The sequence below is a fragment of the Mixophyes fleayi genome, chromosome 2, assembly GCF_038048845.1.
Source record: "Mixophyes fleayi isolate aMixFle1 chromosome 2, aMixFle1.hap1, whole genome shotgun sequence".
Classification (NCBI taxonomy): domain Eukaryota; kingdom Metazoa; phylum Chordata; class Amphibia; order Anura; family Limnodynastidae; genus Mixophyes; species Mixophyes fleayi.
In genome coordinates, this window is record NC_134403.1 from 98,927,495 (window position 1) to 98,941,330 (window position 13,836).

Genomic DNA, 13,836 nt, shown 5'->3' on the forward strand with positions numbered 1-13,836 from the left:
ATTTTTAGATGTTTCAAAGAACACTGAAAAATAATTTTGTGCTGAAAATAGTGTCCCAAATTTCCCATCATGTGCTTCCAGGTCCTTCCAGCGTTGTAACATTGACGTCTATTTATTTTATTTTTAGCCCAACACCTGTTTCTGACTCGTTTTTTGGACTTAATAGCTTATTTTTAATGTTTTTGACAGGGTATTAAGTAAAATAGTAAAACTGTATTTTTCTGTTACTTAGTTGTTGTGACCAGGCTATTAACAGCATTGTGCATTTCATTCTTGGGGAATTTGATGGGCAAAGTAGTAATTAATATGTTATGTTTTTCTATCACATTTCTACAGATAATTTATTGTTCTGAGATAATACCTTCTGGGTGTTCGACATTAATAATCTTCATTTTTGTACTTGTAAATCTTCCCCTTATAGCCAAGTTTTATCTTTTTTGACAAACGTACAACTTTCTTTCTTCACATTATAATTGTACTATTAATATATACTATATGTTAATACAATGATCCAATGCATGATTACTCTATATTGCACTCTGTACCAGTAACATGTTAAAGATGTTCCACTAATGTTTACACTAAGGACACAAAATGTTTTGAATTTACATATCAAGATATTGATTTGTTTTAATCAAATACTCCTAAACGTTTGTGTTATAAAGATCCCCTCAAGATAACATCAGTGGACTAATTACTAATTTGTTTGTTAGACTTATCTTACCTCAGTCGGTTTAGGGTTAACCTCTGGTCTTTGGGACTATTTGATGTCTATTGTATAACTATATACTAAGCCTGAATGTGATGCTACTCTGTCAGTATGAGCTGAAATTAAGTTAATACTTCTTATATGGTAATTTAATTTTAATATACACTATAATATGTAAATCTGCATTATAATCCAAAGTGATATGATCAAAGCAGTTACATGGGGACAGCCACTCGTGTACGACTCACAGGTTGAAAATAATGTCAGACTAATGATGCAATGCAGTCTGTAATGGCTGTCTAGGATGATGGGGCCACATAATACATTCAGTGGCAGCTATTTGGACAACCCAGTTTGATTACATTACACACAGATATAAAAACTAAAGGGACAATATTTCTCAAATGTTCTTTGTGTGTTTTGTGGCAGGCACAATCGTTAGCTTCATCTTTGTCTACAAGACAGTTACTTCGCATCTGCCGGCGCTTGTCTCAGTACCCGGATGAGAGTCTGTTTCATGCGATTAACAAGGCCTGTCTCTCAAGGTGTGTATGGTGACACCCAACATGTAATGAAAATGTGAACATTTTTGGTATTGGTGCATTTTTTTCCCTTTATGAACGAACCACTGAGTGGAAAATAATACATTTTTCATTCCATTACTTACATTTTTTTTGGGGGCAGTCATGTAAAAAGAATGGCTTGTCCTGAATAGCTGGAGGCCTCCTAGTAAGAATAGTAGCCCATATGTATGGATTGACTTTGCAATACAACTTCATTAAAATCTTGAGTGAGGAGACAATGGGGCTATTAGAGGGGTCAGGTTTATGTGAATGTTACATTGCTCATAATGCACCTAGAAATGCTTTTTATCAAAGTTCACCATAGGGGCGCAGAATGGGTCATAGTAAAAGTATTAGTTCCAGGACAAAGCAGATTTTGCATCAACGTTTTGTGCTTCGTAAATTTCCTTCTTTGCACTCACAGTTATTGGAATTTTGGCAGCAAGAAAATTTCCCTGAATAATAGAACAGTTCTGCTGTACAGTTGCTAGCTATTTATACATAAATTATCAGACATATATAAAGATTGTAATGCATTAGATAGTAAAGATTGCTATTTATTTTCTCTCTGTTAATTTAAATCAGATATTTGTAAAACTATCTTGAATTTTCTGTTTGTATTAAATGTATGTGCTATAGAAACACTGGGAAGCTATGTTCATGTTTTTATTGTTTAGCATTACTTATTAATCTAATTTGTTCCTAATCTTTTTCTAGATTTTTACCAAATCTGGCTAGATCAGCTTTACAGAAAAACTTAATGGATTCTGGGATAGAGGAAACCAGTGCAGAGCTGGAAAGGGTGCAAAGCAAAGATTACAGCTGTAAGAGGTGTTATTATTAATGATGCTGTGGTACATTTCTCTCTGTAATCCATTATTACCATGTATTTATATAGCGCCACTAATTCCGCAGCGCTGTACAGAGAACTCACATCAGTTCCTGCCCCATTGGGGCTTACAGTCTAAATTCCCTAACACACACAGACACAGGCACACAGAGACAGAGACACACAGACACACAGACTAGGGTCAATTTGTTACCAGCCAATTAACCTACCAGTATGTTTTTGGAGTGTGGGAGGAAACCGGAGCACCCGGAGGAAACCCACGCAAACACAGGGAGAACATACAAAATCCCACAGATAAAGCCATGGTCGGGAATTGAACTCATGACCCCAGTGCTGTAAGGCAGAAGTGCTAACCACTTAGCCACCGTGCTGCCCATTATAACTAGTGATTATTACATTGAATTTGCATGTTTTATATCAGGCTTAAGCCTGTTGTAGAAGTCCTACAATACATTCTTGCAGTCTAATATCTGATTTATTTATGTGTGTTATTTGCAGTTTTAAGTTTCTGTTTTAAAACAAAGAAACTTTAAAGTGTGTAGATAAACCTGGATTAAAACTTTGTATCTTGCAAATTAACTCCTGGGTTATTTCTTAGGTGAAATTAAATCTGGCATCCTGAGGCTTGGCAGTGTCACGGTGCCGGTATTTAATGCTGATGAGAAGATGAAAGTACCAGACGTCCTGTTCTATGACAACCCGCAGGTGCGTAGTGAGGCTTTGGCTACTGCCCATGTAACTAAAGTCCAGCTTTATGTCAGCAGATAGAAATGGTTCCCTAGACAAGCACTGTGCATGATGACATAATCATTAGGTTAGGAAGCTTTTCCCTTATAGCTTATCTCAATATGTTGATTCAGAACATGGTGAAAACACCAATAAAGCCAGTTGGATCAACAGCTGGACACAGAGGCTCATAGCTATGATTTCCAATTGTTACCTACAATACACTAAAAATTGTTTTTTTTGTTGTTTTAAAAAAAAAAAAATGCACTGCATATTGGAAACTAAATGCTGTCTTCTATTTATTGAAGCCCAACAGTGTGTTTTCCTCTCTGAAAGAAACCAAGAAATATGCTAGGATTTTTATTATGAAGCAATGAAGGTGCAATGAAGGTTTCTATGTAGAAACTAGTATAGTGCACTATAGGCACATACACTGTAACAGTTGATAGATATCTCTTAGTAATAAACATGATGATAACGTACACTGTACATCACCTGACAAATATACATTTCTACATTGATTATTCTTGGCCTTTACTTTCTCTAGTAATGCAATTAATTTGATTTGTCTTTACTAATTTAGAGAAGGCAGAAAAAGCTAGTTTTGGCAAAAAAACATTTCTTACCAGTATAGGTGATAGTTTATTTATTGTGGCAAGTGTTGTTAAGTCACTTATACAGAGGATAGCAGAGTCTGACAATTACTGTTTTTTCTAAGGACTTTGGCTGACCTACTTCCACATGACCTGTTTCTTTTTTCTCCACTGAAAGCATCACTTGGCTGGAGAAAAAGCGAAGGGGGTGGAGGAGCAGAAACACTGCATTCTGTGCATCAGTCATAGGGAGGCTCAGTTTAGAATATATATATATGCATGCTTCTAAGCCTACTAATTTGGTTATCTGAGCATGATATTGTCCTCAAGGTAATACAACAATAAGCAGTGAAAGGGAAGTGGGTCAGCTCACAGTTTTAAAGCTTCTTGCTACTTGTAATTAGTGACATATTCTTACAACAGTATAACAAAAAAATTGCAATAAAGATTCTTTCAGCTATTATGTGTATTTATATACATTTATGACCAATCTGAGTAAGGTTGTTTATTTGAGTTATATTGTGTTGAAGAAGGATAATACATTACTTTCAATTACCAGGTGAAAATAAATGTGAATGGAAATTCAGAAAATGGTCACTTTCAACTACAAGACAACCTGTGGCTCTCCAGATATTATTACAGTGTGATCTATGCTGTAATAGTATTACCTATCAACAAATAGTTTTACATACACTGTTAACAGTTGGACAGAATGTCTGAATCACAAAGTTCTGTTCTGTCAGTTACTCCACATGCATCAGCCAACCTCATTCTCCATTCTGCCCAAACAAATATGTTTCAATTGGATTAGATTCAATTGAGAAAAGTCACATTACAATATCTGGGCAATTTTAATAAAAACAACCAAATTTTAGCTTTAGTATAAAGTTCATTAGACCAATGTGTGATCAAGCTGTTGCTACAAATATAATGTAACCGCAGGATGTTGTGGGACTTCCCTTCTTCATAGCATTTAACAGATTTCATATTGTTTCTATACCTACCGATTAGAACTGCTGGAAGTAATGGCAGCTATCACTTGTGAATAAAGTCATGTGTGCAGTATGAAGATTTCTCTTAATAAGCAGACAATTAGAGGTCACCATAGACAGATGGAGTAGCTAACAAAGAATGGTGATTACTGAACCTTTTATGCTACCTGAAAAATAGCAACATATAGGTGACATTTTTTGTCTTTCATATTATAACAAGAAATGTGTTGGACCTTTGCAGTTTACACTACCTGTCCCAGTAGATTCTCTTCTATAAGATAATCACACACATTTAATGAGCAGGTCTTTGCTTGGAATTGTGAATAAAGCAGCACATTTTGTGTTTACAGCACATGAGAGTTATGGAGGACATGCTGAAAGATTTTTTGCTCGGTGAACACCTCTTGTTGGTTGGAAATCAGGTGAGTTTATTTGTTATATGTAATTTAGGGCAGTCTTGGTGTTCCTTTTTCCAAACTGATTCAACATTCTTAAAGCTATGTCTTACAGATTCATGTATTTGTGAGCAGAGATATCCAATACTATAGTTTAGAATCACCAATAGCTGCTGAGCCTACCTGTTTCCCACATAATACCAATTCCAGACCTGTCTTCTATGTCTCAATATGGTAACTGTCAAAATATGTGTATACAAAGCAATGCATACCCCAAAATTAGAAAAATTAGTGCTGTCATTTTTTTTTAAATTATAATGGCAATCACATGAAACATTCCTGTCACACAAAACATATCTAATCGATACAATGCAAGATTACTGATAGCTGCACAGTATGTGAACACCACCACCTCAAAATGCAAAAGAGTAAGGTTAACCAGATCAGTATACATACAGAGACCAGTAAAGCACAAAAGGGTTTTTGTTTTAGAATGTTAAATAAGGTAAAAGGAAATACGAGCAAGTTGACACAGGCTGAACAGGAGCGAAGACAAAGTAGCACACACAGAAACAATCAACAGAACAAATAAGACCGACCATCAATAACAGAAGGAGATGAAATATTGCTGGGTAGAAATCACACAGCAGGCAGGAAAGCGGTATAGTTGCATTACATTGCTGTGCAATTGCATAACTGAGACTGCCTCCTCTTCTGTTCATTTACATATATTCTATGTGAGTTTGATGGTTTTAATCTTGACTTTTTTTATTGAAGCGTAGAAATGTTCAGTTTAAAGTGTCTGAATACAATATGAGACAAATGTTTTTACACAATACAACTTCCAGGATTGCATATTTTCCCATAAGGATGGCAAGAGTGCCTTATTTGTAATGATTCTATGAACACTCTTACATTGGAATACATTGGTAAACAAAGCAGCAATAATCAGTGGAAAAATAGATAAACTATCTCACTTAAATGGTATTACAAATACCATACTGGCCATGTACCCTAAAATGTTTTCCACCTTAGCCAGGTCATATGTGATAGACACTGGATTAATATTTCCTTACTCAATTCCGCTTTAGAAGGGTGTTTCCACACTTATGAACAACGCTGTATATTTATTATCTGTTTTTTTATTGTTTTCATATATATCATTATAAACTACAATAAATTGTGGGCAGCACGGTGGCTAAGTGGTTAGCACTTCTGCCTCACAGCACTGGGGTCATGAGTTCATTTCCCGACCATGGCCTTATCTGTGTGGAGTTTGTATGTTCTCCCCATGTTTGCGTGGGTTTCCTCCGGGTGGTCTGGTTTCCTCCCACACTCCAAAAACATACTAGTAGGTTAATTGGCTGCTATTAAATTGACCCTAGTCTCTCTCAATGTCTGTCTGTGTTTGTGTGTTAGGAAATTTAGACTGTAAGCTCTAATGGGGCAGGGACTGATAAAAATGAGTTATCTGTACAGCGCTGCAGAATTAGTGGTGCTATATAAATAAATGGTGATGATGATGATGATAAACTGTTATAATGAATTTATTGAAGTCCTACCCACCAACTTGAAGTAGATACAAGATTTGAGAAGAAAGATTTTGATAGAGTGCATTAACAATCTCCAGATGTCTATATGTTAAACATGACCCCAATAGTTTTGTTAAATATAACTTTTAATACTAATTACCTTAAAAATAAAGATTAAAAAACAGTAAAATAATAAAGTGATAATGTGAATAAAGTAATCTTTAAAAACTGCAGGCTGTACTTTATGCTTTCTTTTATTAATTTTCCCAATAAATCACATTTGAAATGATCTCTATTTGTTGTCTCTTTTTGTATTCGTGTTCAATGATTTCACTTTTACTTCACAATATTATGATACTTTGAGAACAGTAATAATAATCAATTGTAAACTCTGGGAATTGCAAGCCTCAACCTTCTCATTGATAATTTACCAATTATTCCCCGGTGGTGAAATATAGAGATAATGGTCACTATTTTTACTGACCCAAACCCTAAGAGTGTTAGTTAGTCTCACAGTAAATGCATTGGCCTTTGTATATCATTTATTCCACAATCTGATAGCAGTGTAAACTTTATTGAAATAAAAGTGGAATCATTGAACACTACTAAAACAGTGAGACAGCAAATAGAGATCATTTCAAATGTGATTTGTTGGGAATATTATTAAAAGAAATCAATCACAAGTACATTCCGCAGTTTTTAAACAACACTTTATTCACATTATCACTTTGTTTCGCTGTTTTTTAATCTTTATTTTTAATGTAACTATTATTAAAATTTCTATATTAATACAACTATTGGGTTCACGTTCAAGATATAGACATCTGACATAAGAAGAGTTCTCCAAGAGCTAGCACGCCTGTGTGTACCTTTCAAGAGAGTTGTCACTTGGACTGGACATGTAGGTATTGCAATACATTGCCATTGGTCCTGACTGGATTGATATTTTACCTTTTCTTTGTTTTTATTAGCCATATAGGTAATAATGTGTCCCCACATAACAGCCCTCCATGCTTCCCAGAACGGGACTAGATTATTCCTATGCTCTGTTATCATCTAGATATTCCAACCATTTACTTTTGATATATTATTGAAGGTGTCCAAAATGACACAAGGGAGCATTGGCATGGTCCAATATTATGATATGTATTCTCAAGAAAGATAAAAGGATTTATCAGAGGGATTTGATAAGTAGTGATTGTTTTTTAGGATAGAGAGGGAATGTGAGGTTTATCTAAAATTGCGTTGTCTACTGTATTAAAGTCACCCTTACAGTTAGATTTGGGGTGTCCCGCTAAGCCACAAATTGTATATTTTGGGGGAAAAATAAAAAAAGGCGCGGGGAAATATATATTGAGAATATATTTAGTGTTGAGAATTTGGAAGATTAAAAAATATAGCAGGTCCCCCCTTCCTTTTGTTTAAGGATCATGGTTGAGATTGTATATGCCTAAAAGTATTGCCACGCCACAGGATTTCGAATGGTATAGTGCCAATTTACACCATTAATCCGACTGTCTTGGAAGTTTGAGTGTTCCCCTGCCCGCCAGTCTTGAAGAAACCGTATATCTGATCTTGATTTTCTTTCTCTTACTTGTGGTATTGAGCCCTTCTACATTTTATGAGGGTAGTGTGAAGTGTTGGGGGAGTGGAATAAATGCAGTGGACTGTATGTCTAACCATCCTTTGTCACAAGTTGTTTGTTGGCACATATGACACATCAGAAATAAAAGAAAGAATCAAACCAATGGAACCAATGGGCGCTAGTGGGTTAAAGGCTCATGGTGCTTCACCAACCGCAGCTACAACAATAAGCAGATACTGAAATGCTAATGAATCAAACTGTAAAATAAAAGGCAGAAGAAGAGCACTGGTTGAGGTGAAATAAGATAAATTATAAAATCAACAGATTATATCTATACATTTATTCATTACAATTGAAATCATTAACAATATCATACATAATGAATTAATAACAATATTGGCAAGTGAAAATAGCAAAAGCGATTATAAAAAGCACAATTGCTCTGGGTCCAAGATGATAATTAGCTTCCATTATTAAATCTTTCAAGCAAGTGCAACTATTTAAGCCCACAGGTTTCCATAGTCCTTCCAGTGTTTATACGGTAACTTGATATTATATATTAAAATTCAAGATGTAGTTGATTTATTCAAACATATAACGTTATCCAAGAGTAGTTCAATGCTGTCCAAATAATATTTGGGACTAATTACGCAATTCCCTTAATTAGTGCTTAAATTCCAATCCTCGATAATACCTTTGGTACAGATGAAATAGCGGTATATAGAGCACCTTTCATTATGAATATAAGGTGCAAAAAAAGAGAGTTCATCCATATTATGGAATATACCCATTGATATTTAAAGATAACAAAAACAGTTCATTAGGCAACAATCAAAAAGCCAAAATAATCTGCTGTCCAAAATATATAGTTTTTGTACCTTGTAATCAGTTGATAGTTCTGCTTCTGTGAGACTGAAAGGAGCCCAGGTATGAAAAAAAACCACAGCACACGCTGGTAATAGTAAGCTGAGTAGATTGATATACTTGCCAACTAGAGAAATCCTGACACGTTTCTCCACCCCTAAAGAGGCGCTAGTCCAGCATGGTCTCCACCATGCCACACCTGTAGCAAGGCGGTACTGTTAAGAAATGTATTTAAGCACTGCTAGCATAGCAAAGTTAAGAAATATGCTTCAGTACAACTTTTCTTCCACCCCCGCCTCCCTAACCATTGATGTGAACACTAGCCAAGATTCCGGAACATACAAAGAACAATTTAATGTTAATGGGTCAAGGGGTGAGTGTGAGGGTAGCTAGTGACCCAGATGAGGATGCAAGGCTTTAGAAATGGTGTTTAGAAATAATTTAGTCAGTAAAAACATATGTCTGCCCATTGTTGATTACCCTTAGTTTTGCTGTGGAAAAAAACGCTACTTGTTATCAAGCAAACATTTACAGACTATAGGGAACTCTCTTCTCTTTTTGGACACATTGTCTGAAATGTCCTGAAATATTAGAATCTTTCTCTTTTGATGGTCAGTTCTATATCTTATTTGTATTTTGTTTGACTCTTTTCTTTGGTCCGATAATCAATGAATTTGGCTATAACTGGACAGGGATTTGTTTTCTTCCCTCTCCTGCCCTAGTTGGTGTGCCCGTTGAGTTCTCAATGGGCTCACTGTTGCCCATTGTTTTTCATTGTGTTGGAAAGGAACCAGATCGATTGGCCTTCTTACTGAATTGTGCTAGCCAAGAGATTCAGTCAACATACTATATGTCCCTCTGTTATTAGCTAAACAGAGCACTCTAGAAACAAAAGCTTTATCTCAAATATCTCCATCTAATCAGTAACAAACTTACATGTGTTACTTGCATTGTAGTCATGGTGGTCTCTAATGTTCCCTGAACAAGTACAAGCCAGCTAGCCTAGTTTAACGCTACTGTACTAAAGTGTTTAAATTATTAAACAAAACATGTATGTTATTACAGTATACATTATATTGCTCTGCAAGTAATCTAAAATCCTTTACTGCCAGAGGATCTACAAAATAATGAAATTCCTTGTAAATCAACAACTTACTCTTTAGTATTATGTAGAGGGGAGACAAAACATGTAGTCACTTGCTGGCTGTATTCACTCTCCTACTAGTTTGGCTAATCCACAAATTTGTTATACTGTACCACAGCCATTTTTGCAGATTAGTCAGATATGATGACTGTTTTTTTTCTTATTATTAAACTGAATGGGAGAAGCCAAGTGTGGTATAGAATTATTCTTATATGTAAAGCGCCACTTAAAAAGCCGTCTGCTAACCACCTTATGTTCATTAGGGTTTTATGCCAGAAAAAGGAATACAGCAACATTGCGTTACACTTTCTATAGATAAATAAACAAAAACATGGTGGCATAAAACATAGCTTTCAAACTGCTGCCAAAGTCGCATTAATTAAAGAGAGTGCATCAACCAGATTAAGCATTTATACAGGTCAATCCCATTCAAAGGTCAATTTTGTGCTTTGCCAATGTATGTTTAGAGGACAAACACACACACGTCTCTAACATTTGTGCTTCAATCTAAATGGTATTTTGCTGAGTAGTTAAAATTAAAAGGCATGTTCAAATAAAATGCAATATATAAATACAAAAAGAAAATATTGCAAACTTTACAGTTTTCATATGATTTTTTTATGATAGCCTTCGTGTGCCACAGTAATATTGTTAATGAAATAGTGTAGTCAACTAATACCTCTCCATAGACTATATTATGAAAGGTGACAACTGTAGGCTGTAGCGAGACATTTACGTAACTTGCATAGGTTCAGAATGATATATCTGATTAATGGAAGACCCTTAATTTTTTTTTATTGTTTTGGCAGTCACCCAAATTTGTACCATTAGACATATTATACCAGTACCACATACTCGTATCTCATGGTTCTTCTTGATTGTTTTCTGGATCGGAATACATAATGACTGATCCTTTTATACAAGAAACTTGATTATTTTTACTCATAATTGTATTTGTTATAGTACAATGATCATACAAAGCAAGTATTAAAACACAAAATATTTAAAGAAACCTAAACAATAGTCAAAAATGACTGACGATCAGTGTGGTTAGTCCGCTGAATATATTTTGATCATCATGGCACAACTACAAGTGTGATTTACACAAACAAGTTATGAGTTTAAGTTTTGTGAAATGTTTAGTGAACTGCATAAAGCAATCCGTACACTGTTGAAAACAGACTCATTTTTGTGTAATCACAGCTATACCGATTCTATTATCTTCCTTACCAGTTAGTTCATAGATTCTTTGCAAAATATTACCATCAATGTTGAGAAACAGTCTAGTTTCTTTACTTTTTTTTTTACTTGTGTTAACAGTTTTTGTACTGTGAATCATGTGTCCATTATTATGTTTGTTTTATCTCTTACGTTTTGTATAGTCTTGTTTGTTTGCTTTTAAATAGAGAGTATAAGTGAAAAGTAACAATCTTTTTCTACATTAACAGGGAGTTGGAAAAAACAAGATAGTTGATCGATTTCTGCATTTGCTTAACAGACCACGGGAATATTTACAATTACACAGGTAATTAAGCACTGAGATTGTTCTGTTTTTATGAATGGTAATGTGTGATGTATTATCAGTGTGTAACAACCATAAGAAACACATGTATTCATACCTTCTCTAACTTCCTATATATGACATTCTGATTAAAACCCATGGATGTCTGTTTAGTCTTTCACATGGAGTGAGGGACACATTTTATCAAGTGGTAATGACTTCCTGTGCTGATATAGAGCAAATAAAAGGATCTATTACAATCATAAATGAGTAGTAAGTTAGTAATTCGCTACATGGATTCCATTAGATGGAATAAATGAGGATTGATACAGCACGTTTAACACATTTTATAGTTTATACCTAAAATCATTGCCCAAAATATTTGTTAGCACTCCTATATATGAGCACCATGGCGCAAATTGGGTCACAGTGGGCAAAGCATGTTGACGCATACCCATTAAACTCCACCAGACTTGACATCACGTAGACCCCCTCCTCAAGGGACTCTGGGAAAAGTAGGCAAGTGTACCTTCAGTGTGTGTATAAATGTATTCCTTAATGTAAATTTTAAGGATAGTTGAAGTTACATTTATATCCTAGAGACTACTATAGGGATATTTTATTCCTTATAATAAACACACTGCCCAGTTTATTTTGTAAATATTGCTTTTATACTCAGGGGTAGACACTTTGAAATCAGTTGAAAGAAGACTGAAAGGTGGTAACATGAGGAAGAATTTATTTACAGAACAGGTGATAGATCCGTGGAATAATCTATTGACAGTTATGTTGGGATTCATGCAGCGAAATAATTCCAAGAATACAATGGACAACCATACTGCTATTTTTTAGATTGAAAATATTACAGAGAGAAAAAAACCATAGTCCCTAACCCTGCCCCATCAAAAACCACACAAATAAAGGGCAGAATTACATGGACCTGTAGATTCTACTGTGTTCCTATTAAAAGATTATTGTTACAATATAGACAACCGATTTGTGGACTGAACCAATATTTATCCTCTCAATTTACGTTGTCATGCTGCGGTGATAGTGGTAGCTCCTAGTGCTTTGTTTTAAATGTTAGTAAGTCCATAAGATGGATGTGTCCAGTAGGGTAGGTGACAGATACACTCGAAAAGTTAATTCCACTTTTTGCTCTATGTGGTTCAAAAATAATTCCTCATTCCACTTACCTGCATACTTTTATTGTGTGGGTCCCTGATAAAATCAGGTATGGACCTTATTTCCAAGGTCGTCATAGACCCTTTGTTGGCTCTGCCTCTTGCATGATGGTTATTGTACCAAGAGAAACATGAAAAATGGGCCTTCAGTCTGGCACCACATTGGAGGGACTCACAGCAATTCAAATGAAGGGGATAAAGGGTATATAAATAAATAAATTAAATTAGCCTTTTTATCTCCACGAAATAAGTAGATCTGTGAGGTGTCTCGGTACACAGGCAACTCTGCAGACCGTGCTGTACTGTTGTTCCTCTGTGATTGTGTCATGTGTTTGTGCTTATCGCACCACCACTTTGTTGCTGTTAAACTTGTCTTTTTTAAATGTCTATTTCCAGATCTTTCAAAATCAAATGAAAGGCTAATTAGCTTTTTATCTGCCTACAGTTTTCTCTCTCTGCAAATTATATTTATTCTTGAGATCTAACTTTTATCTCCTTACAGATGAGCATCATTACAAAATGCAGTTACTTTTGTTATAAATAAGATCAATTAAAATAACCCTTTGAGCACTAATGGATTTTTTTACTGCAATTACTCTTAATTAAAATGTCAGTTTAAAGCAACAGTGTTGTTTACTCAGAAAACCAGCTCCCTTGCCATGTACTAGTTATCTCCAACATCAGATAGACAACAGACCTGGCCATTGTGTTTCACAGTGAGCTAAGCATAATGCACAAGACCTTTGAAATCATGTATGTAAATTGAAAGAAATTGTTTGATATCAAACTTTTCGTCATTGACTAACATTTTACCTAAACAACAGTGACCGCTGCAGACTATGTGACGCTAGCCATTTCATTGCAGAGGAAGGTTCTTAAAAATTGTTATGTATTTAAATTTTTTTTATTATGTGTGTGTGTATATATATATATATATATATATATATATATATATATATATATATATATATATATATATATTATTTATTTATCATGTCGCTTTTCACAAAACACACAGATGTTGGTTTCATAATTTTCAAAATAAAATTTAGTAAATATCAGTGTTAAAGAGGTGAAGAGATGTAGTTGGAAAATTTGTCTTTTTAAAAAAAAAAAAATGTATTGACCTTTATGAAATTAATAGTAGAAGTTGATACAGAAAGAAAATAAGGGATGATCATTTAAGATTATTATATAA

At 34.7% G+C, this 13,836-nt stretch overlaps 1 protein-coding gene across 4 annotated transcripts in view; it reads left to right on the top strand.

Moving 5' to 3' along the window:
- VWA8 (von Willebrand factor A domain containing 8) overlaps positions 1 to 13,836 on the top strand; it is a 278,034-nt gene that overhangs the window by 88,651 nt on the left and 175,547 nt on the right. For all 4 annotated transcript variants that reach the window (XR_012688656.1, XM_075199773.1, XM_075199771.1 and 1 more), the window contains 5 exons: positions 1,139 to 1,254; positions 1,990 to 2,096; positions 2,721 to 2,827; positions 4,784 to 4,855; positions 11,402 to 11,478. Coding sequence is in view for 3 of the 4 variants with exons in the window: in XM_075199773.1 (XP_075055874.1) it covers positions 1,139 to 1,254; positions 1,990 to 2,096; positions 2,721 to 2,827; positions 4,784 to 4,855; positions 11,402 to 11,478 (479 nt within the window). In the remaining variant the exon portion in view is untranslated. The remainder of the gene's footprint in view (positions 1 to 1,138; positions 1,255 to 1,989; positions 2,097 to 2,720; positions 2,828 to 4,783; positions 4,856 to 11,401; positions 11,479 to 13,836) is intronic.